This window comes from Triturus cristatus, chromosome 4_2 (genome assembly GCF_964204655.1).
Source record: "Triturus cristatus chromosome 4_2, aTriCri1.1, whole genome shotgun sequence".
Classification (NCBI taxonomy): Eukaryota; Metazoa; Chordata; class Amphibia; order Caudata; family Salamandridae; genus Triturus; species Triturus cristatus.
This window is the reverse complement of record NC_140586.1, coordinates 368,746,099-368,772,830: the sequence shown is the minus strand read 5'-3', so window position 1 is coordinate 368,772,830 and position 26,732 is coordinate 368,746,099. Positions and strand designations below refer to the sequence as shown.

The following is a 26,732-nucleotide window of genomic DNA, read 5'->3' as shown; positions in this document are numbered from 1 at the left end:
CTCCTTAAAAATACTCTACAGTTCATGCAAACATATAGATTTTTTTCTAATCCAGCAGTTTTGGAAATGTTCTTCTCTAGTGAATCCAATTTATTTTTCAGTTTGCCTGTTAATGTGATAGTAATTCTTCCATCCTGAATTTTGTCCACTGCTTCCAATTTCCTGATATCTTCCTTTTCCAATTTCAAAAGCTCCTCATTGAATATTGAGCATTCACGAAGAGTTGGCATTAAGCAGATGAAACTTTTCTTTTCTGCAATGTTCTTGTATATCTTCTCTGCAACTATTTCTTCCTTTGGAAATAAATGATGTAGCAACCTACTCTGTAATGCTTTTGTGCCAGCTTCAGTCAGTAGTCCAATCCTGATATCTTTCAGAATACTTCCATATTCTTCATCGTTTGCTTGCCTCATATTAGTAGTAAGTTCCTTGTACTCAAAGAAGGACCAAATATTTGCATTACCGATGCTTCCCAATGACTTCTTTGTGTCTTCATGTGTCACAGTATTAAACACTGGTTGTCCTTTAACTGGAGTAAGCTGTAGAAGATCCCCAAAAACTATGACATGTTTTCCACCAAATAACACGTCATAGTCTGTCCTTAGAGTTTGCTGCATTCTTAAATGCACAAAGGCAAGCGTTAAGTTTGATACCATGCTCACCTCATCAATAATGAGAACTTGCATCTTCTTCAATACTCTTGAAACTTCCAAGCATGCTTCTCCAGTTAGCTTGTGGTATTGTATTTTGTTCTCATGCTCCACTGGTAACATTAGCAAACGATGTGAGGTGATTCCTTTTATGTTATATGCTGCTAACCCAGTTGGAGCAGTAACCACACAAGACAAAGTTGAATCCGTTTTTTGCTGTAGGTAGCTTCTGATGACTTTTATTAAGAAACTTTTTCCAGTTCCAGCTTGTCCGCTTACATACATCCTGATTGGATGAAATGATGTGCATGAGCACTCTTTTTTTCATGTAGTAATCCGTGATCAATTTTGTTTCTGATCTCTTCATAAATTTGTTGCTGCTCTTCATTCAGTTGTCTTTCCAAATTTGGTAAGTCTATAAATTCTTCTTGAGCTTGATTCATAGCCGTTTCCACTTCATTCATGGCTATAGCAGCTTCATTTTCAACGATTGGTTGTCCTAGGGGATCTTGACTGAGTGTTCCTGAACTTTGGCTGTCTTGAGAACTGTCTCTAGCTACTTCAGCTGCAATTGTAGTTTCCTGTTCAATTTCTTCATTTAACATTTGCACATAAGTTGTGAATGTACTGCATTGTATGCTGTCTTTGCAAGCATTAAAGGAATCTTCATAGCTTTGAAATTCTCCCAGTAGTTCATCCTCTGTACGCCATGGTTTAAACAGCTGTAAAAGAGCCAAGTAGTAAAATTCCTTTTTCTCAGTAGTGTCGCAACTCAGCCTCCTGTGATTTATCAAACTTCCTTTTGTTTGCTTCACCAAACATCCTTCCTCACCAATGACTTTAAATTTTCCATCGTTGATGTCTTCTGCGGCTTTCCGTGAATAAATGTAGTTCTGCAGCACTTCATAGAGACACATGTTCTCCAGATGATGACTTCTCTTGGGATAATATGTGTCCAACATGTTTGATTTCAAAATATCTGTACTTTCTGGGTCATTCTCGGCCAAATATTCAATTTCTCCAACAGATTTCAGTACCCGATTTCTCATTGCTGCAAGGCCTAAACTTGCCCAAATTATTCTTCTTGATTTCGAGTAGAGACTTGCAGAAGATAACCTATCTGAACATTCGTAGGATCCAATTTCTCGATGCGATAACATCTTTAAACTGAAACTGTACAGCTTCTTACTGACAGTCTTCTCGTGAGAAATCTCTTCCCACATTTCCTTCAATTCAGTTTTTTCTGATTTAGTAATGTAAGACGTTACATATCGAGCAACAGCAATGGAATTGTCAGCTACATACTGTATATCCATGTTAGCATTCCACATGGATAAAATGACTGGGTTGTAGTCATTTATATTTTTTGATTCTTCTTTTCTTTTAAGGTTGTAGGTATTCTTAGGTGATTTTCTTGTAATAGTATGTCTCACAGATGACATAAAACTGTTTACTCTTCCATTTGAAAGAACAGGTCTAGGAAATCCAAATCGACATTTAGTGTAGTATTTATCTTTGCTCTTGTATTTCCGTCGACAGTATTTTCCACACCGATGACTTTGGAAACGTAAAACTTGCTCCTTTAACTTTTTCTCTTCTGTGCTTTTTGGTATAGCACATGTTGCATATTCTTCAATGAAAGATAACACTGCTTTATCAGTATCTGTTTCAAACTTTGGGGCATCCTTGATCCACAACAGCATATGAATATGAGGGGCACCTCTTGCCTGGTACTCTTTTCTCCAAAAGAAATCCTCTACTTCTCCAAGAGGTGGATTTTTTTTATTGCAGATGAAGGACATCATAGCCTCAAATCTATGATTGAAATATCTGCAAACATTAACCGGATCCAATGAGCACAATTCTCCAGCTGTCTTGTATTCGATGTTTTTAATGTTTGAATTTGCCTCTCGTAGAAAATCCAGTAAATCATCCCAAGCGTACTCAGCACAGCTTAGGGTAAGGAACCATGTTGGTGTTCCTAAATTCCGTAACATGCATTTTAATTCACCATGGCGTCGGTACCAATATTCATTTGTCCCACGCTGACAAGCCATCATATTGATCAGTTGTGTTTCCAAATGATCATCTCGGTGCTGCACTTTCTCCATAAAATCCTTAGCAGACACATTTTGTAAATGTACTCCACTTTTTAAAATGTGATTTACTGCATAAGACAATGCAGACAAGTCGCTTTCAAATAAAAGATGGAACAAATAAGGAATACTTTGTCGAAATCTGGGATCTTCTGCATATAGTCTTGTAGTTCGATACTCAGAAGCTGGAATCTGTTCTGGACGTTCATCGTATCGTCCTCCTTTTCCTGTAGGAAACAGCTGGGGAAAACATCGAGCTTCCAAGCTCTCCTCCCATACACTCACGGGAGTTCCTTTTGCTTTCTTCATCTGAAACAGATCAATAGTGTCTCCCATAACTTCTTTTGAATGAAGAGGATGTATGCTAAAATGTTCATAAATTTCTTCTTCCTTTGACTTGTCCACTTTTTCAATTTGACCAGTTGGTGTTTCTGTGTCTTCTTGTAAATCTTCTTCTTCTTCTTCTTCTATATAAATTGATTCATACCATTTATTATTTTTTTTCAAATACAAATTTGCTCTTTGTACTTTTCGTACATCCACCAGCTCTTGCCAAATCTTCTTATTCTTTGTAGGTACACCATTAACCAGAATAACTAATGGTTCACTTTCCAAAGTATCTGCATCAATAGTTTCCATATTTTTTTTCAAATCCAAGGGCAAATACACCACTCTTCCTTTTAAACCTCTCAGTAAATCTGAAGGAGGTAATTTACCAGTTTTGGGCTCCATACGTACTATGGTCTGGAACTGATGAACACATTGAATAAGTATAGACTCATATGTATTTAATTCAGAAAGTTCGGCAGGAATAGCATCCAATTCTAAATTATTATGTACAGCTCTGGTCGGCATTCTATTTTCTTCTAATTTGTTGTAACAGTATTTACAAATACGCTGAACTTCACCCAATTCAAAACAATTTTCAAGAAATATATATGTGGCAAAATCCTTCCACTTATAATTATCTTCATTTTCACTTTTTCTGTAGAGATCAACATACCTGGTTTGTTTTCTATAATGAGTTCTGCGGCAACAAATACAAGTAATATTTGGTCTTTCATTAGAGATTATTTCAAATTTTGTTATGTGATCATTAAATGTCTTACTTACAGAGGGTTCTACATTCTCTTCCACTTCTTCCTCATTTACTGTCTCCTTTTCTGCACTGTCTTGTTCAGGACCAAAGTAACAAAACTGAATTTCATCAATAACCTTCTCTACATCTGATACTGACCCACGGAACAGAGCCCTATTCAATTCATCTAACTTTATTGCTGGACTTTTAGCAAAATACAACCGTCTCACAAACTTTCTCATTTCAGTATGATGAACAGCCAGCATCCTAAAATGATGAAAAACACTTTTACACACTTTTTTAGATAGACAAGCCAGAGAATGACCCTGCAAACCAGTATTCTCTCTCACTCTGCATGGATCTAGACTTTGAAGCACCTTAATCTTATGTTTTACACTTTTTTTACTATATTCTCTTAGAAACTCACGAAATTTATCAATAGATTCCTGACGCACAGTGCAAATACTACTACAATTCCAAGTGTACACTGGGGCTTTAGGACGTCTCCCCATAGCCTCATCTGCCATCACTTGTACCTCATCTCTTGGAAACATTTTCTCCTTCTCCATTATACAACCATTTTTCACTTCGTAAGCACGACCTCTGGTGTCAACTGCATGCAGCAAACTATTACTTTGAAAATAACTCTCTTCATTAAAAAAAGGTTCACTACTTGAACTATGCATCCATTCTCCTAAAAACACTTTACAAAAGTTTGTTCTTTTCACTTCTCTTTTCCTTTTGCTTTGTGATTTCAGTACATTGACCATTTTATCTAATGTACGCATCCTATTCAAAATTAAAATGATTAGTTTCCTTTTTAATTCTAATGCCTTAGCTGCAATGGCTTCAATTTCTTTTTTTCTCTTATAAAATTTAGCCTTTTGCTTATATTTCTTCACATCCTTTATCAAACTGGACATAACTCTTCTCTGAAACATTTTTCTACGTATCTCTTTAAACGCTGTTTTTCTGTTTAAATTAATCTTTATTGTTTCTGAAGGTATATTTGCATTAACTAAATGCTCAATTTTTTCCTGTTCTTTCCTATTTAAAACATTCTTTCCAGTACAGACATTTTGTACATTTTTCCTTTTTTTGAAGATGTTCTTTAAAAAATCTTTTGTCTGCTTACCAGAAGACTTTCTTTTTTTCCCAACATGAGCATCTCCAACTAACTTAGGTCCTCCAGTTGTCTTCAAATATACTTTTTTTTCCTGGTTTTTCCTTAGTCTGGATTTTGTAGGCATCTTAAATTTTGTTCACTGCTCTTCAGCAATACCTGAAAGAAACTAAAAAAAAAAATCATTTATTTTATTTAAATATATTACTATATTTTTTATGATCTTTTCAAATCTTAAAATACTAAGTACCCCTTTCCTACAAGTGAAAATCACAATAACACCATCACAAATTAAATATCTAAAAACAATTCCTGTGTACACACAGAGTCATGTTTTCATATTAGTCAGATAAACACCAAACAGCTTTCTGAGACCAGCAACATGTGTAACCTAGGTGACTGACTACACTCCAGCAAGGGCAACCAGCCTTAGTGATGCTGAATGTATTTGCATTACTGACTGCAACCTCAAACCCCACTCGGTTGTGAATACTGTGCATGATTCCACTGGATAAGCAGCTGGCTGTGTGCTAAGAGTCTGCTTCTGCACAAAAAAAATAGTTCCCCCTTTCCTACTAATGCAACTGTAAAATCACCAGAGCAATACGCAATAAATCTCTGCCTGTAATTCCTCTTTGCACACAGAGTCATGTTTTCATATTAGACAGAAAACGAAATTTCTTTGCCAATTTAAAAGCACACTTACTACTCTTTTGTTTGGCAAGTGATAAGTACTTTTACAATCTGACACATTTCTAATCCACTTTTCAGATTCTCAAAAAAGCACATGTCCAAACAGCTTTTTCAGACCAGCAACATGTGTAACCTCGGTGACTGACTACACTCCAGCAAGGGCAACCAGCCTTAGTGATGCTGAATGTATTTGCATTACTGACTGCAACCTCAAACCCCACTCGGTTGTTAATACTGTGCATGATTCCACAGGATAAGCAGCTGGCTATGTGCTAAGAGTCTGCTTCTGCACAAAAAAAAATAGTTCCCCCTTTCCTACTAATGCAACTGTAAAATTACCAGAGCAATACGCAATAAATCTCTGCCTGTAATTCCTCTTTGCACACAGAGTCATGTTTTCATATTAGACAGAAAACGAAATTTCTTTGCCAATTTGAAAGCACACTTACTACTCTTTTTTTTGGCAAGTGATAAGTACTTTTACAATCTGACACATTTCTAATCCACTTTTCAGATTCTCAAAAAAGCACATGTCCAAACAGCTTTTTCAGACCAGCAACATGTGTAACCTGGGTGACTGACTACACTCCAGCAAGGGCAACCATCCTTAGTGATGCTGAATGTATTTGCATTACTGACTGCAACCTCAAACCCCACTCGGTTGTGAATACTGTGCATGATTCCACAGGATAAGCAGCTGGCTGTGTGCTAAAAGTCTGCTTCTGCACCAAAAAAATAGTTCCCCCTTTCCTACTAATGCAACTGTAAAATTACCAGAGCAATACGCAATAAATCACTGCCTGTAATTCCTCTTTGCACACAGAGTCATGTTTTCATATTAGTCAGAAAACGAAATTTCTTTGCCAATTTGAAAGCACACTTACTACTCTTTTTTTTGGCAAGTGATAAGTACTTTTACAATCTTTCACATTTCTAATCCACTTTTCAGATTCTCAAAAAAGCACATGTCCAAACAGCTTTTTCAGACCAGCAACATGTGTAACCTGGGTGACTGACTACACTCCAGCAAGGGCAACCAGCCTTAGTGATGCTGAATGTATTTGCATTACTGACTGCAACCTCAAACCCCACTCGGTTGTGAATACTGTGCATGATTCCACAGGATAAGCAGCTGGCTGGGTGCTAAGAGTCTGCTTCTGCAGAAAAATAGCTCCCCCTTTCCATCTAATGCAAATGTAAAATCACCAGAGCAATACCAAACAGCTTTCTGAGACCAGCAACATGTGTAACCTAGGTGACTGACTACACTCCAGCAAGGGCAACCAGCCTTAGTGATGCTGAATGTATTTGCATTACTGACTGGAACCTCAAACCCTAAAAGTATTCCTTATTTATACCAGTACACCTTAATTTATGGTGAAAACATAGTCCATATTATTTTACATGTTCCTCACATTTAAATTTCTCCCAAAACACAAAATGATAAACACAACTTCAACAAAAGGAATTCCAATGCTATTATTCATTTCTTAATTTACCATATACATCCCCTCTCAAACTCTTAACTCACCTTTAAAATTAGTTAGTTGTGATAGAAATGTGGCACTCAAACAGCAGATTATCAGAGCCAGGATCTCTGTTCTGTACACCTCTCTCCTCTCAGCAGAACCAGATAATGGCAAAGTTTCCCTCTCTTTTTCCACACATATACATGTTAGGTTCAAATCTCAGTGCTTCCCCCTTTTTTTCAAATGTATTCACACATTTCTATTGGTTGAAAACCAACCCTTTTAAAAAAGTACCCTTCCCCCAACTTGACTTCAGCCTAGTACCCTTCCCCCAACTTGACTTCTGCCTGCTACCATAGCAACAGCTCATGGAACACTGCTGTCTACAGTCAGGTCAGAAGTTCGCCACACAATGCTTCTGAAGGAGACCTTTGCACAACTGTTTTCACTTTTCCCTAAAACTGCCTTTGTGTTTTCTAACATATGCCAAAGGCAAAAATGGAACTGGTCCAATCATTTTTGTCCACAGATTGACAAAGCAAGAAAGCACGTTAACAAATCTGTTTCTGCTTTCCTCCGTGACTATGGTATGGGTTCCATTTACCACAACAACTTGCGTTACGACATGCAAGACATTTATAGAGGAGATGGTGTACACTTCACTGATGAAGGGAACAGAGTCTTCCTCTTGAACCTTAGACTCTGCATCGGTACTTACTTGTAGGTACCACTAAAAAATCACAATAAACACAACGGCTCTTTTTAGAGCCCCCTAATATCTAAACTGATACCGTACGCGTACCCCGCGATTTTTTTTTAAATTAATAAATGTTTTTTTTGTACTTTTCTGTCCTTCTTTGACCCCCTTTCAAATGTTAGGGGGTCTGTAACTCTCTTCCTTGCCCCCTTTTCAAGTTATCACCCTTTTTTGTCTGAGTGAAACACACAAAATGGCGGCCGCCGCTTCCTGGTTTCGACCGATTCGAATGTTTACTAAGATCTAACAGCCAATCAGAATCGCGCTCGCGCACGTCACCGTACGCGTACGGTAAGCGCACCGTAAGCGCACCGTAAGCTGGCTCAGATATATATATTGATTTAAAGGCTATTTTCTCAGAATCTACTGAACAGATTTACACCAAACCTACAAAAGGCACATCCTTGACCTGAGGACTACCTCTCTGCCAAATTTCAAGTAATTCTGTTCAGCCGTTCGGGCTGTAGCTTGGACTAAAGGTCCTATGGAAAAATGCATGGGGAAAACGCGTTTTGGGACCCCCCTTTTATCTCAGCCCCCGCTCGACGAATCCCCCCGAGACTTTCAGGGTAGGAGCGGAGCGTAGCGCCCCATTAGTTTTGAAAATTTCGCGAGGATTCGTCGACCGGCGTCAAAGTTATTCCAAATAGAATGTTGCGGTTTTCCTATGGAAACAGGGTCCTAACTATAACTACCTACTGGCGACCGCCAGTAGGTAATATATATATATATATATATATATATATATATATATATATATATATATATATATATATATATATATATATATATATATATATATAGATATCATAAAGCAATTGAAAGGAAACGCCGCACTCGCTCCAGTATAGTCAGTTGATGTTTATTGACATCATAGCTCTTCACCTACGCGTTTCAAGCTGAACACAGCTCCTGGTCACGGTAGTTTATATATATATATATATAAACACACATTCTTATATACATATTTATTAAGTTTAAGTTGTAGTTTAAATGTTTTAGTTTATGCTTTTTTGGGGGTGGAAACTAGATGTAATATATTTATATATTTTTTGTTTAACTTAAGTATGTGTATTTAACCTTTTAGTCTTGTTTTAAGAATTAGTTTTATATTAATTGAGTGGTTTTTAAAAAAAGTGATTAGTGATTGTTCAATTATTTTGGTGATATTGTTATCTATACTGTGTTTATCAATATTTTTGACGTATTATATTTCTATTTAAAGGTAACAATATTTTTGTATCTGATATTTTGGTTTTTGATATATTAAAAATCAATATTTTTCACTATAATTTTGTTCTCAATATTTGCGTGTTTACTAATTAATTATAGGAAGTCGATATTTCATATTTGATATTTTTGTGTTTCGGTATGGTATAGATTGATATTAGGTTAAAGATCCCATAGTATATATACCAGAGTGTATGTTTCCTGTTGCTGCCTTTTAAGCTGACATGCATGCTTATTAGTATGTCACTACTTGAGTCTGTTCAAGGCCATACATATTGTGGGAATATGCTATGGAAAATTAACTTAACATAGGGTAACATAAGATTGTGTTGTCTGTCTGTGCGTGTCACGTAACATTCTGGCTGATTGGTGTTGTCAATTCCAGCAACATTATTACCATGACATGAACTTAAGGTTTCTCTGATAAACTCAAGATACACTTACATTATTCCAGAAAGCACATACAAATGAAGAGTAAAATCTATTCCGGAAAAAGGTATAAAGGAATGTACTTGTTTTTAGAGTATCAATGTCCAGCTTTTAAAAAATATATCTGATCTAATTGTAACTTATTTTATTGCTTGTTTGCTTGTTCTTATTTAATAGTGAGGCTTGCCCTATTTTAATTTCTGGTTTTACTTCAATGAGCTAATTTAAAAATATTCAACAGGTTTGTGTCAGGTAACCGAAGACAAACTCAAAGAACATTTTGTAGAATTAAGCTTGAAGCAGAGGGATAAAATGACTTTCTTCGAGGGTGAAGAAATCACTTTTACATGTATATCCGGATTTCAAGTACTCGCAACCCCAGGGATCCTAGTTGCAAATTGTTCTAAGGCTGGATTTAACTACCCCACATGCTTCAACCCAAGTAAGTGTAATGTACTTGTATAACATATTTGCTAGGTAATGGTATGCAGTGTAGTTCCAGAAGCAAATCAACTCTTTTTTGCGAGTTGTTTATTGCAAAGAAGGGTTTCTAAGTCTACATGGTGCAGAAAATTAAATGTATAGACACAGTCAACTTTGACCGATAAATAATGGCTCAGCCTACTTACCTTCCAAGTGAATATAGGTGGAGTCAGGAATAATTTATAATTATCATGCAATGTAGTTGTAGGTAAATGTTGTGGTTGCAATCTTATTGTATATCAATATTGTTGACCTCAAAATAGTGATCGACAACCCTCAGTACGAAAGGAGGGTCTCAGATCAGACAGTGCTGTTATGTCAGGGTTAGTTAAGCTAGGGAGAATAAGAAGCAAATATATCCATAATAGCCACTAATATCAGGCATATCAGATGTTAAGACATGGCCTGTTAAGGGGCTGGAAAGATGGTATCCAGCCAATTTTATTACTCAAACTCTTAGGCTTGGCCTGCATTTCTTATAGTCTTTCCAACAGCCCTTTTTATTTACCATGGTCAGTTTTCAGCTGACTGTGGCAATTTTGATATCATTAGGTCCATAAAGCTACCAAACTCTTTCTAAGTCCAAATTATCCTCTGAAAAGGGAATCCGCCATAAGCCCTTCCAGTGAAAAATGGGTGAAAGGGTGTGTCTTTAACACATGGCCATCCAACAATTTTTTGTATGTTGTCAGAGAGTTTCCTAGTTTTACCGACTGTAAAATAGTGCCTGACCTCACTTTTACTTATTGCATTATTGTCATTTTTGAATTGGCATTGAAAAATAAAATAATAAAAATATATTTCCCAAAATAGGCAATGTTATACACTAAGGGCCTGATTATGAGTTTGACGGTGCGGCACCGGGTCCGCCCGGCCTCTGCACCGCCAAACCTGTGGTCTGGCCGCCCACCAGATTGCAAGGGTTTCTTGTGTCTGGTAGGCTCTTTTTTGACGTTCCCATGATGATGCCCTGAAATTGGGACTGCAATGGAAATACCAAAACAGTTCCTGTACAGCATGGACTATAAAGACCATGCACATGGCACAGATGCACAAGGGGCTCCTGTAGGCCTCTTTTGTTTCTTCTCCACCACGATTTTCATGGAAGACAAACCGCCATGAAAACCATGGCCGAGAGGAAACTCGTAATATGCTTGGTGGGAACACGGCGGACCCCCCAAGCATATGGCTGCCTCCTGACAGTCGCAACACCGCCAGGGAACGGACAATGGAAGTCTGGGCATGGCAGTCCAACCACCATAATTGTAATAGGGTGGTCAGGAGACGGCTTCCACTGCACCTCCATGAGTCTGGCAGTCCGTGGACCGCCAGACTCGTAATCAGGCACTATATTTTATGGACGATGTTGTTGAATGTCTAGGTCATAATTAGCCATTAGCAACTATAACTGGAAGGCACATACGTTATTATTCTCCTTAGTGGAAACTAGATGAAACAACAATGTTTAACATAAGGTTACCCTTTGTTGCCTTGACCTTCTATTTTACTGTATGATGCGTAGATAGGTTTTCAATAGAGCACCAGTTTCACTTTCTGCTCTATGCTAACACACATCTCATCATAATTGTATGAAAGTAGGCAATGCTAATTTCGATTTAGAAGGTGGGAAAATAAGAACCAGTATTGCATTATAATAAGCAGAAGGTGTCGGTAACTATGGTTGCTGGAGTAGATCACTGAGTGCATTCCAGAGCCAAAGAGGGGTGCTGAGCTATCTCTTCCCTATGGTGGGTCATCAACGCTGCCGATCTCTTACAGTCAAATTCTATTAATTTCTGATTCTGAGAGATTGAATATATCAGTGTCCTCTGTGGGGATGCACTATGATAGTATTTTCTGGATCATCGGAAGATATATTTTGCATGCAAGTCCATCTGTCTCAAATTCTGGTAAATTCCTCTATTTTGAAAGGGGCCATCAATTGTAAATTTGGAAAAGATCTGCTTTTTTCTTCCATACATACAGATATGTGTTTATTTTCTACAGATCCTTGTCTTGTATCACAAGTTGGTACAGATTTGCATAACTTAGAACTGGTGGGACACAAAGTGATATTTCATCATGGGGACATCATTCAATTTAAATGCAGACCTGGATATTTTGAAATGTCATCACTTGCTGGAACCTGCAAGAACAGCAACATAATATATCCTACCTGCTTGGCAAGAGGTAAGTGCATCCAGATGTCTCGGAGTCCTGCTTGCATCGATTTCTGATAACGGTGCTGTCAAATGTGTGCTTCTTTGCATTCCCTCCACAACCTGCCATGTCACTTCTGCTACCTCTGTCATTTTTGTGAATTGCGATCCATGCCTTATCGAGTTACATATTTTAGTAACCCCACTCCTTGTGAAGATGCTTCCCCAAAAGGGATATAAAGTTAATTTATAGAACACGTCTTTTTTTACAATTTGTACAAATTGCAGTCTTTTTGCTCTGGACCAGGGGTGCTGAGTATTCGGCATTCTGTAGTATGTAGAAGTAATATTCCTGAGGGACAAGGAACAGGTATTAAATGGAGTGTGCAATGTTTTTTAACCCATAAATAATACATCAAAATGCAGTATACTACACTAAAACACTTTATTTCACTTATAGCAATAGAATATATATTATTGATTACTATACAGTGCTTTACACCGCCATTCTTCTGTTTTTAAGCACTGTTACAATCAGGCTTGACTGCTACCCAATTTTATGATACTCAATTTAACACACTAAGGGTGTTATTACAAGTTCCCCATTGAGGAGGCTATTAGTTATGCATCCATGCAGTTAACCTTTACCTCCAGTGGGGTGGAATTAATGGAGATTCTACATTGGGCTGTGAGGATCCCCTTAAGAATGGTGAATTACTGGGGAATAGTTAATCATGAATTGGATTTCTCTGTAATTCTTCAGTCTATCCCATATTTTTGCCCCTGGATTCAGCTGCTGAAAGCATGAGAGGTCCAACATGAATAACGTCATTGATCATTCTCAATTACTCCATTAACAGGATTTGAAATTATTATCTGCAACTCACACCAAATGCTAGGAGCAATCTCTTAACTTGTTGAGTCATATTTCCGGCTTCTCGTCTGAAAATGCTTTAATTAATGGTAAATCGCAATTCTTCTACCATCTGAGATTTAAACACATTTATGTTGAGCATGCCCTAGATTAATTCCTAAGTCTAGCCACTGGTCCCCTAGGAAATGTCCTTAGAAATCCCACTTACCCCTCAACAACCCTCAATTTTCTGCAGATGGTGTGCACCCTGAATATGGACCCTAGGATATCAACAGGACACAATATTGAGGGCAAAATCTCAAAGAGAATTATCAACAAGTTAGTCTAGGTATTCTGTACCTAACTCCACATAGTTGTACCTATGCGATAAATACATCATCAAGGTATGTCAATCTGGAGTTAAAAACTTCCCTATATGCATTTATCTTTCACTATTTTGTCCCTTGGGATTTTATACCCGATATTCTTTTACCACAGTATTCTGGAGATCGATATTCAGTAGTACCTTCCCCACAGACTACCTAGTCACAAGGTTGGCTGTGCTAGTGTGATGGAAATGTTAATATGATGTGATTTCCTGGTGACGTAACATTTTGAAGCTGGAAATCCTCCTTATGACTACAGCTTCACTTACATTAGTGGAACATGTATAGTCAGTAATAATCTGTATGATTTGCAAATGTTAACATTTTCAGATATCTACAACACTGAAAATAAGCTTCCCCCTGCTTTAGCCCAGCATGTAATGATCTGCATTGATTCCCCTGGTTTTCCTTACGCATACGTCATTTGGAGTAGCAGCAGCAAAAGCAATTCAGTCTTTTTGTGAAGGCCAGAAACAGCCTTGCTTCATTTCTCATGTTCCCTGTGACCTTCTGATAAGAACATGTAAAGTGCATGCATAGAGTTCCTTAATGAGCCTAGTTTGAGGACGTGTGAAGGAATCTCATTTGCTATGCAATAGGGCAACTTCTGGATGTGAGTGACCTTCTTGCAAATTGTGAGACTGAGAGGCAGCCTAGACTGCCATAAATTCATATTATCTAGACATAAACATAATATGTGTATCTGTGAAGCGCACTTCCACCCAGAAGGGTATTTTGGCACTGAATAACAGATATTTATTATTCCCCAACTCAGTGTTACTTATTTTGTCGACCTCAGAAGAATGAAAGGCTAAGTGGACCCGCTGAGGCCATGAGGATGAACATAGGGCCCTACAGTGGACGCATTAGTCCATTGACCCACCAGACCCGGCCGACATCCTAAAGATTTTCTTCCAAAATTGTTTCCTGGAACACAAAATAGAACACCATTCTGTGTTTCAAGACCAATAGCAAAGAATAATAGTACCTGGAATAATGTGTAGCTTCTTGTAAAAGACAAGGTAGTTAGTAAGAAATCATTCATTGCTCTCCTTATCCTATTAAAGGACTCTGCTTAATAAAGGAATCGATTTCTTCAAGTGGTTACAAGATAAAAACATCAGTACCTTCTGGCAAATACTGTGATTCCATGCCTATCATATCAGGGAGTACTTATTCTTCTTAGTGGACTAGTCAAGTCAAGTCAAAATATCTTTATTCGATCTTTGGGTAAAAATAATGAAGGATCAAGAAATAATTCAGCACAAAAATACAATAAAATACATCACAAAACTATAAAACGTTAATACAAGATTAATTAAAAACATAACTGCAGCATAATGAAAATTGCTACAATAAGGTGTGGTATTTTTGCAATGAACTCCCTCCATTGATTTCCTACTTCTTACCGATATTTTGAGGAAACAGGAGACACTGAAATAAATATCAGGACTGCCTAACATCTGGAGATACGTTAAGGTATCCTTACATTTTCTGAATGGAAGTTGTTTCAAAATATTCGTAAGACAGTGTGAAAAAAGCATTGATAAAATGTACAAAATAATTGATCTGCAACATAGATTGCTCAGCTGACCCATTGCAAGAAAATGCAGGTAAACTACTCTCCCAAGCCTTCACTCCATCAGAGAAACACAAAAAACTCCACACAGTGCCTGTCCTAAATCTAAAAAGAAGATACCACTTCAACCAAGTGAACTCCAAAGAAAGATAAAATGCCAGTTCTCCAGTTGCTAGTAAACTAAAATAATTATGAATGGAGTGCTTACTAAAAACCTCCTCCGTTCTTTGGGAGAAACTGAATTCATTGTGATGGGACCTTACCCGCCTCTTATCATGTTTACTTGTAGAGTCCGAGGCGCTAAACATTTCGGGGAAACTGATGTCAGTGAAAGACCTACAGACATAATTCAACCAAGGGATTGAAAGACCATTGCCTACACTAAGGCAGTCTAAAATAACCTTTCTATTAAAATTAGCTTCACTATTAGACTGCAAGCTCACCCAAAGCAGGAGCTGGGCCACTTTAACTCTATCTTTGATAGGGCGAGGCCTAACCGTGCTGCGAGATGGATGCTTGTTAAGCGAACTCCGCCGGTCATGGCAATCATATCATCTGGAGAGCCATTGCTGAGAAATAAGCACCTCTGGGTAATGCTGACGAGGCGGTTCCATGACTGACTTGCATACTGTAGCTGTAACTGGCAGGTTGACTGACTTTGAGGCATCCGAAGGGAGAATCCTGCCCACCGTGCCACACGTCTAGTACTTGACGAGCAGAGTGTTCTGGAATCCCCCAGCTTCGTCTGGGTTAGTGTCGGGCCTGGGCATCTTTGGGCCGAATTGGAGGGGAAACGGCACCTCCTGGAGTGTTGATTTAAGCCACGAATCTACCGCCTCAGGCAGACTGCGACTGGGCCGACGGACAAAAGCTAAAGCCGAGCCGCCATCTTGGAGCCAGGCGCGGCCTGTTCTGCGAGTGCAAGGGATGCAGGGGAAGCTCGAGGCCCGGTAGAACTATCCAGGTGGTAGGCCGTTCCCTTTGCCGGTGCCTTCCTCATGTGAGCTGCAGGGTGGACAACCTGTTATCACGATTGCTGTAAATAAAATCGGCGCTTAGCAGTATTTTAAAATTGAACTTTTGTAATTTGTGTTATGGTTTAATTTGGCTTTGTGGCTTTTTAAACTACCTGACCTCTCCCCCAAGCGAGACACAGCCGATCTAGGGCTCAGTCCGGCCTCGATCTAGGAGGCGAGGGGAAGGAACGCGGTGGCCATCTTAGGGAGGGATCTCCCAGGCTGGGTGCAGTTCTAGTTGTCAGGCACTGCAAGGCACTCGGGGCTGGTACTTAAGCATACGGGTATGCCTCCGCGCAGCGGACGCGCAGAGCGGGTGCGCCATCCCCGCGCCAAAGGAGCACCTAAGGAAAGCCCGTCTGGGCCCGTCCGGGCCAGGTCGGGCCCAGGGACCGAGGATGCTGCCAGTATAGATCGCCTCTGCCCCCTGATGAGGTACAGTCGGAGAGAGTTACTCAGACTTAGAGGCTCGCCCAGCTCGTTGTGTAGTAAACTGCCAACACATGTAAGGAACAGTGCACCGTGTACTAGATGTAATTATAATTTCACATGTGAAACATCCAAAAGCACTGGAGACAGGCTCCGCCGATATCACCTCGCATTATTAAACTGTCGCTCGTTACCAAGACATGCCATCGAGGTCTCCTTGCTCTTAGAGGAACAAGATCTAGATGTGCTATTTTTAACGGAAACTTGGTTGAACGATAGTGCAGACCCAGATCTTGTCCAAGCACTACCACACAACTATTCTATCCTGAGACACGATCGCCCGGATGGCAGGGGGGGAGGGATTGCCATAATCTATAGATCCATACTGGGTTGTAGGGTTGAAAAAGCAGCAATAAAAGGTGCGGAAAGCTTATTTTTTGCTATTACCGTTTCCCCAATTTGCACCCTGTCGGGCCTCCTGCTATATAGGCCACCAGGTCCCTACGGTCAATTCTGTGATGACCTTCCCATTTGTGCCACTAATTATGCTAGTACCACCTCTAATTTCACATTACTGGGTGATTTTAATATTCATTCCGATGAGGCACATTTACCAGCCTGCATTAGTCTCAACGCAGGATTAGAAGTGCTCCAGCTGAGGCAATTAGTGACAGGCCCTACTCATAAAGCTGGACATACCCTTGTCCATTGCTACACCAATTTGGATAATCTCATTTTTGAGAAATTAATCGATATTCCCTGGACTGACCATAAATTGCTGCTCCTCTCCTTGGTTCCATTGATATTGTCTGAGCCCTCCAATACAACAAGGAGGTCAATACGGGTCTGGTCCAAACTCTCTACCGAGAGGTGGAGGAAGGAACTGAGTGACTCATTACCTGCGCTCTCCCAGGACCCTTTGATAGCCGATACACAATTTAACCAATGGCTAACGTCCTCTTTGGATGTCATCCTCCCCAAAAGTGAACTATCCCATAGGAAGGGCAACAATAAAAAACCCTGGTATACATTGGAACTTAAAGCTTTAAAGCGCCAATGTAAGCAGCAGGAGAGACACTGGCGCAAAAACTACTCAGAAGAGAGTAAGGACACCTATAAATTGGCCCTGAAGAAATATAAACAGGGAATCAAAATTGCCCAATCAAATTACTATCAGGAAAAAATTGATTCGGCATCCAATGCCCCCAGGGAAATTTTCAAAAATTTTCAAATCCTTGGTCACTCCCCCTATGCCTGTTAACGACCCTGGACTGGCAAGTTCCCGCTGTAATGAATTGGCGCATTATTTCTCCGATAAGGTGGATAATATTTTCTCCTCGTTTAAGCCTCTGCCCGTTGAAGAGATCTTGCCCCCCTCAATGGACACCGGTAATACCGGTTTGTATCATTTTTCTCAACTAGATTATCCTACTGCATGGTCCCTCTTGAATAATCTGAAATCAGGCTCTCCAGCGAACCCCGCCCCGCCTACCATCCTAAAGTTGGTGTCAGATGTTTTAACTCCAGCTATTCAAGAGGTGATCAATGCCTCAATTACATCAGGCATAGTTCCTTCTTCCTGGAAACAGGCAAAAGTGAAAGCTTTATTGAAGAAGCCAAACCTAAACCCAGAAGACTGGGCTAATTATCGCCCTATCTCCTTACTGCCAACCATCAGTAAGCTGGCGGAGAAGCATGTGAACGCATTGTTGGGATCCTATCTTGAGAGTAGCAATTCCCTCCATATCACTCAAACAGGATTTAGAGCCAAGCAGGGCACCGAAACAGCCCTAATCACTGTTGTAGAGGAGGCTAGGAAGATTGTGGACAATGGAGATAGGGCAGCCATTTTGTTATTAGATCTTAGTGCCGCCTTCGACACCGTGAATCATTCCATCTTGATTCATAGATTGATGGAAGTAGGTGTCGGAGGAGGCGCACTAAAGTGGCTGCGCTCTTTTCTGTCCGATAGGACTTTTGCGGTCTTTGAGGATGATGCCTGTTCCCCCCAAATGCGTCTGCCATGCGGTGTCCCCCAGGGTTCTTCCCTCAGCCCTACCCTATTTAACATTTATATGAGGCCATTGGCTGAGGTGGTGTTGCCCTGGGGAGTACAGCTGGTAACGTATGCAGATGACACGCAGCTTATCATCTCCCTGGCTTCTCAGGGTGCCCCATTTGAGAACCTCTCCCTGTGCCTTAATAAAGTTAAGGAATGGATGGACCGATCCTTCTTAAAGTTGAATGGATCAAAAACGGAGGTGATGCTGCTAGGTTATAAACCATCCAATACGGTAGAGAACTGGTGGCCGTCTAATCTGGGCCCTCCACCGCCACCTAAAGAACAAATTAAGAGCCTGGGGGTCTGGCTTGATCCTGCCCTGAACTTTGGTGTTCAGGCTCGCAAGGTGGCAGGAACCTGCTATGCCCTCATTAGACTACTTCAGAAGATAATTAAACTCCTTCCGTTTGAGGCCAGGAGAATATTAGTGCAGGCGCTGATTCTTACACGCTTGGACTATTCGAATGCACTGTATTTAGGCACCACACAAGCTACCATAAAAACCTTGCAGACAGTACAGAACTGCGCGGCCCGAATGCTGCTGGATATCCCTCGTCGGACTTCTGCTAAGCCAGCACTGCGTCAACTACATTGGCTGCCTGTCCAGCAAAGAGTACAGTTTAAAGCGCTGACTACGGTCCATAAAGCTATTAATAAAATAGGACCCTCCCTGATTCAATCTATGTTTCATTTATTTCTACCAGGACGAGCTCTAAGGTCTGAAAATAAGAAGCTGATTGCTATTCCTAGAACCAGGAGAGTGTGAATGGGAGGCAGGCGCTTCTCCCTTCAAGCCGCCACCCTTTGGAACAAACTTCCCAACTCCATCAGAATGGAAGCTAACCATCTCAGGTTCAGGAAGAGTTTAAAAACCTTCCTGTTTGCCTGATTTCCTCAAGATCTAGTGAGTTAAGCGCTGGGATGCCTTCGGGTAGCTATGCGCTATATAAGACTGTAATCATTCATTCATTCACAACGAGACGATCCCTGAAAGCGGGGCTGATAAGTCCCTGCTACGCTGCCCTTGTCAGGAGGCGCGCAGCACCTGGAGCTCGTTATCTACTGTGGATCTCCCTCGGCAGGGGATGGGCCCAGGGGCTGTGGTGGCCTTGCTGGGGCCGGCGATGCTCGGGTGCGACCCGACCCTTCTACATACGCACTGGTGCCGCGAATAAGCAGGAGGGGCCCTAAGGTTGGTGAACACTGGTTGCAACATAAGTACACCGGCCACGGGCGATGTACTTTCTGGTTGCTGACCAGTTGAGCAGCCAATCGGCTCATTGGCGTCTCAACTGTGTGCAACGTAGCATTGGTCTAGTCCAAGCAGGCTCTGAGTGACTGGCTCTCAGGACGTGGAATCTCCTGGAACTGCAACACTTAAGTCCAGCATAAGTGTTGACTATACGCATCACTTGTTATAGAGAAGGGTATACCCAAAATCACTGGGACCTGTGTTTAAGGCAGTATATAAAGAAGTGGTCCCAGCACAGTTATACATGCAGTATCAAAAGCAGTATCAAAAGACAATAACAAAGAACAATTAATTAGTGCTAAAGTGTTGTTTAATCACACAAAGCACCTGATAGCTTTTGATTTAAGGCAACAATTTATAAACAATGTTAGAATAAAAGATGGTTGGAGTGCCCAACTGGGTGAAGGGAGGAGGGTGACTTGAGTGAGGTAGTGAGGCGAGTGACATATAATATTCAGAAGCATCACAATTAAATTGTTAGGCATGTTACTCAATGCCACATAATCACAATGACATCATTTTTCAAATAGTTTACATTAATTTGCAAAGCCATGTACAATAGAAAAAACACAGTGCACAGTGCACTATTGATGGTACTGGCATCCATAACATGTTGTCGTTTCGACCCCTTAAACCATGTAGGTTGGTTTTGGTCCTTACTGACGGGGTCTTCCTCAGGACAAAAGTGAAGGTGTGGAGAGAGGGGCACCTAAAGATAAAATAAGTAATTTGTCAGGTCCAAAAAGAGCCTTGGAGCCCCATCGTCCTTGACGAAACGTCTGTACCTACTAGGTTTTCTATTTGAATACGGTAAATATAGCGATCTATCCCTACTTCTGTTCTCGTCCTAGAAATTGTCCCTTTTCGGATCTGACAAATTCCTTATTTTATCTTTAGGTGCCCCTCTCTCCACACCTTCACTTTTGTCCTGAGGAAGACCCCGTCAGTAAAGACCAAAACCAATCTACATGGTTTAAGGGGTCGAAACGTCGACATATTATAGATGCCAGTACCATCAATAGTGCACTGTGCACTGTGTTTTTTCTATTGTACATGGCTTTGCAAATGAATATAAACTATTTGAAAATGTTCATGGTGATTATGTGGCATTGAGTAACATGCCTAACAATTTAATTGTGATGCTTCTGAATATTATATGTCACTCGCCTCACTACCTCACTCAAGTCACCCTCCTCCCCTCCCCTCACCCAGTTGGGCACTCCAACCATCTTTTATTCTAACATTGTTTATAAATTGTTGCCTTAAATCAAAAGCTATCAGGAGCTTTGTGTGATTAAACAACAATTTAGCACTAATTAATTGTTCTTTGTTATTGTCTTTTGATACTGCATTTAAATATAACTGTGCTGGGACCACTTCTTTATATACTATACGCATCACTTGGCACTATGGGCAAACAAGATGCAAAACTGACCAAACTCACATCCGACAATAAAAGGCACATAAGGGTAACGGAGGCTGAGGGGGATGTAGATGCCGATCGCCAACCTATGTCCCAATCAGAGGAACAAGGAGATGGCCTACGCATGTTACTTTTAGAAATTAGGTCTAGTCTAAAAACAATAGACACCAAGCTGGATGTCCTCACATCCCAACTTGATGCGGTTAAAAAACAAGTGGACACGCATGAAACCTGGCTAGACATGCTAGAAAACCGCAGCTCCGAAAATCATGAGTTTCAAGTGGAAACCAGAAAGGAAATGCTGCAGATTGACAAGGTTTTCAATCTTATTCGGGCAAAGAACGAGGATTTGGAGGCCAGATCTCTGCGTATCAACCTCCGTGTAACCAGGATTCCCGAGACGACTGCCATTGTCAAAATGAAGACCTATGTTGCTGAACTGCTGCACAATCTCTTTGGCCCTGGCCTGTCTGCGGTGTTCATGGTCGAGAGGGCACACCAGGCACTGGGCCCTAGGCCGGTGATCGGAGCAACGCCCAGGCTAATCTTAACTAAGTTGTTGAACAATCAAGACCACGACTCGATATTGAGACTAACAAGGGAACGGGTTATCATCGACTACAAGGGAAATTCCATTTCCTTCTACCCAGACTTTACACCGGTGGTGCAAGCGGCCCGCAGGGAATTCCTACCTGTGAAGCGTATTATGATGCAGGCGAAGATCCCCTATGGCCTACTCTACCCTGCAAAACTCAAGGTGACGCACAAAGGGTCTGTTCGAATGTTCGTAGATGGAAAATTGGCATTGAAGTTCACTAAACATGTGGGAGGAAAGAAAAAAATGAACAGGTCACCCTTTAAAACACAAATATTCTGCCAGAAGAAATGCCTTTGAAGGGCCCCTTTATTGCTCATCTTTCAGTTTTATGAGGGTGCTGCATCACCTCCTAGTTCTATCGCCACTGTCTGACAGTCAACAACAGAGGAATAAATTTTCCTCATTGCATCCCCCTTGGGATTGTGTTTAGCATATAAGCTGTTCCCTATATGGTTGGAATCGTAACGAACTGTTAAAAAATGAAAAATCTAGATCTCCTTTATTACTAATGCCTCCATCTGTGAAACTGTGCATCTAAAGACACATCAGATAGTTGTGCAATTTTCTTGCATACTTGAATAGCTTTTACAAGAATGACATTTTCCAAAGCATTGAATGTGTAGCCAAAGAGCAACTCCCAATGACCATTTGCTCAAACTAAAAAGAACTATCTGTAAAATGACTAAAATAATTAAATTGCCCCCTTATGAAATGTAAAAAAAAAATGATTAACTATTCTAGTTAGAACTTAGCGGTCATATACCTTAATTTCCCATCACTTTTATGTATTCCACTTGCGGACGCTGTGGGTTCATATTGGCCAATAGGGCAATCTGGCAGTGCAGAATGGGCTGGTCTGACAGATCAGTGTGTGGGCTGTTTCTGTTAGCAGATTGCTGGGCTGTTTTATGCCCAGGTGCACCTGTTTTTATTGTTGAGTTCCCTGATATCACCACTAACTTTACCTCCAGAAAATACAAGTGCATGCAATCTCCCATAACTTGCAAAATACCCACACAGCGTGTCTTTACAAGCTGAAAACTGACCAGATTTGCAAATGTAGGCTACTTTTGGTTAGGTAACTGTTTCGCTAATGGGGACCACTTTTATTTTGGCTACTGGGCCTATTTTTTGTCCCAGTCCAACTGTGGCCAAAAATATTAGTGATTAAGGCACTTAAGCCAGCTCCCACTTCCAGCAATGAAGCTCACATTTAGGATGAAATAGAAACTCATGTATACCTTGTAGTCCCAATTAGCTTGCAAAATCTTAAATATTTGTCGTTTATTTTACCTCCAATAAAATATATTGTGTAAACTGCACACAATAGATTGTTTTGTGCCATATTTTCAATGCTGTTTAATCACTTCCATGCTCTGAGCTGTTACTTATCAAATGTAACATGCATTGCTCTTACTCATCATCAAAGCTCTATAAATTAAAATATATTTGTTTAATCCCAAAACCCCTTCAGACTGAATAACCTTTACACATTTTAATTTTTGCCATTAATGAATGCTATGGGGGCCATTATGATGTCGGGTGGATCGCCACCTCCCGACCGGTGGTGGCAATCCGCCCGACATCTTTCCCCGACCGCACGCCATTTACCCCTGCCCTATTACAATGGCGGAGGACACAGCGGCAGATGGAAAGACCACCCGCCGATTTTCCGCCGGCAGGCAAATGTTACGATTGCCTGCTGTACGGTCCTGGGCCATAATATGGTGGCAGGCACCGCCCGCCATATTATGATGTTTGCGGATTTTGGCCTTCCCATGGTGGCGATGCCGCCTTGGAAAGGCATGCGTCTTTTTGGCTTTGGGGGCCTGTTGCGGACCCCGTGGTTTTTGGTGGCTTGGGGGGTGCACTTGGGTGGTACCTATGGTACCCCACCTACATTGGCATGCTCAAGGTAGCAGGCACCGCACGGTGCCTGTCACGTTGTGCATGCCAATGCACAACATGCATATTTGACAGTGTGGCGGGTGCTGCACAAAGCACCGCCCGCCACAATGTTAAATATGCGGGATGCAACCACCAGGGTGGCGGTCGCATCCTAATGGGCTCAGCGGGACCGCCGCACCTCTGACGGTCGGTCCCGTTCACTGTTACGGTGTCCGCCCACCATCGTAATGGACCCCTAAGTTTGCACTCCATTTAATATTTTATTGCTTAGATTGCTTCTTCTAATCGATGACCGGTAGAAAACCAAAATGCACTGATTCATGACAATTTAACTGCCCCCATTTTAATTATCTTAGATAGACTAAAGAAGAACCATCCTTTCCATTGCTGTCATACACATTTATATCCTTTAATCTATTTTGTGTTTTACTGACTTTGGAATACCAAAACAATACATTTGTTAGAAGTAAGTTTGAACAATTCATTGACTCTATCCAGGGTTGAAGCATGTGGAAGCATTTATTCAAACCTATAATTTTGTGCAATGAGTGATAATGAATAGCAATCATTTTTATGTTGGATCCAATATGTATATGATGAGCTAATACGATCACAGTTGAAGCAAGTTTAAATTGATGTCTAGAAGTGTGTTTAGTAATATAATTTAGTTATGCTATATCTATGTGAAAGCACTATCGTGGATAAAAACAGATGCTATTTTTCTCAATCACTCCTGTCCTGCGTGGTAATTGGCAGCATTGTAATGTCATACACCCCTGGAAGGGAGTTTACCTAGTGAAGATTTTGATTTTAAACAGTACCATGAAGGTTGCTGTTCGTATTTTTGAGATATATGTGAGATTTGACTTGTTTTACCTTAACTTGTTAATTTTTATCTTATTTTGGTTGAGCAGACAATGGCTTATTTAATTTAAAATTTATTTAGAAAGGTTGTGCCATTGTTTTCCTTATTCACAGAGAATTGGCGCTGTGACTGATTAGTCAACCAGGGAGATGCACTGAGATTGGTGAGACTTCACCACAAAACCTGTCAGCCTTAGGGTGGTCTTCCCCCAAACCATTTTCCTACGTATCTTCATTTTTTTTTGCTGGATTTTAACTTTTGTTGGCCTTTGGATTCTCTACACTTTACCACTGCTAACCAGGTACTAAAGTGCTCAAGCTCTCTACTCTAAGCATTGTTTGATTGGGATATACCTAACTGCCATAAACTCTCGGGTCTGAGCAACTTTAGAACTAGAGCATGAAAGGAGAGATACTATAGTCAAGCTGTGTCTAAAATGACAGTGAACAAATCAGAAAGGAAAGGAATCCCTTTAAGGATGAATGCCCTCACTCACCCGAAGGTGACATGCTTCATCATTTAGGCTTTCTCCTCTCAGTGGGAAAACCTAGTCCCACTGAGGGCTACAACCACCGCACTGAGAAGTGGGAGCTCAGGGATGTTTTTGTTTAAGATTTTAGGATACTCAGATCCCAAAGATGAGCACTAATGTGAGAAGAGGGCGCAGCGCAAAGAAATTCAAAAGTGTGTGAAGTGTGAGCTAAAACTGGCTAGCGCTATTGAAAAAATGATTTTTATTGACTCATTAGCCCTGCCAGAGATAAAAAACAGTGCAAAGCAGTTACTATTGAAAACTGCTAGATGACAAGGGTCAACATGTTTCAGCCAATGACCATCTCAAAGGTATGTGTGGCTTTCATCAGGACCAAAAAACAAAGCTGCTGCTAGAAAGTGTTACACACGTGCAAATAAAGTTTGAAAAAAAGACCAAACCAGTTAATGCTTTAGCGGATACAATCTCGCTGGAACTTGTCTGAAAATAAGAAGACACATATAGAAAAAGTAAATCTCCAAAACTCATTAGTTAACAGTCAAGTCTGAAACACTGGTATATGTGGCTCAAACATGGTACTTATGTCCAAACTGTTAGAAAGCTCTAGTAAAAAGACTCACCCAATCTGTGGGACAAGTGAGCCCACCGCAACCTGGTTACAACTCAGGGAAGGGAGCCCCGCTCTGTGAAAATAAGCAAGTGTAACCTAATCAGTATAATTTACTTGCTCAATAGTGCCATGAAAAGTGAAGAATATCAGTAATGTCCAACAGACTAAAACGGACTCAAAACGACATAGAGTGTTATAACGATGTCACTCCCCTTACATCCTGGAAGTGTATGTACATAAACCACTTGTTAAGATTTTACAAAAGTGGTCAAGGACGAGGAAAGTCAAGTGTCTGAAAATTACGAACTCATGTTCAAGCCAAGAATCTATACACCAAAAGACTACACCATGACCAAACACAAAAGATACCACTGATTCATCTACAGAAAATACTAATACTGGTCTTAGACCACGTTCAACTTTTAATCCTCCATCGCATTTGATACCTGTGCAGGTCGCCACTTTTGAAAAAGCGGTCCTTAAAGATGTCGAAGAGTTGTTTCAACACAACATAAGACATTATCACAATCTTCCTAAATCAGAAGAAAAAGCACTAAAAGAGCTGGCTAAAGATGATACCATCGTGATAAAGGCTGCGGACAAGGGGGGTGCTATCGTGATTTTGGATAGTATCACATACAAAGCAGAATGTATGCGACAACTCAACAACAGAGATGCCTATAGACCGCTTAAATTGGATCCAACCAAACGCCTTTCCTGCGAGATTAAAGGGATGGTTGATGAAGCCAAAGACAATGGATGGATCACTGATCATGAGGCTGCTTTTTTAGTGGTATCACATCCTGTTATACCCTATTTTTATGTACTTCCAAAAGTACATAAAGGACAATCACCACCTCCAGGGAGACCAATCATCTCTGGGATAGGTTCCTTGTTGGAACCTCTATCAACTTTCGTTGATTTCTTTTTGCAACCATTGGTCCTAGAGATGCCTACATATCTTCAAGACACAAAACATCTATTGCGCCTCCTGGATGACATTCCCTTTGATCCTGAACAAGATTTCTTGGTTTCATTTGATGTGGAGGCGTTATACACCTCCATACCACAAGATGAAACGCTTGCAACAG

At 40.5% G+C, this 26,732-nt stretch overlaps 1 protein-coding gene across 1 annotated transcript in view; it reads left to right on the top strand.

Moving 5' to 3' along the window:
* Positions 1-26,732, top strand: part of LOC146833907 (coagulation factor XIII B chain-like) — a 1,069,530-nt gene that overhangs the window by 913,707 nt on the left and 129,091 nt on the right. Inside the window, exons 15-16 of the mRNA XM_085601818.1 lie at positions 9,767-9,967; positions 12,016-12,198. Of these exons, the coding sequence (XP_085457944.1) occupies positions 9,767-9,967; positions 12,016-12,198 (384 nt within the window). The remainder of the gene's footprint in view (positions 1-9,766; positions 9,968-12,015; positions 12,199-26,732) is intronic.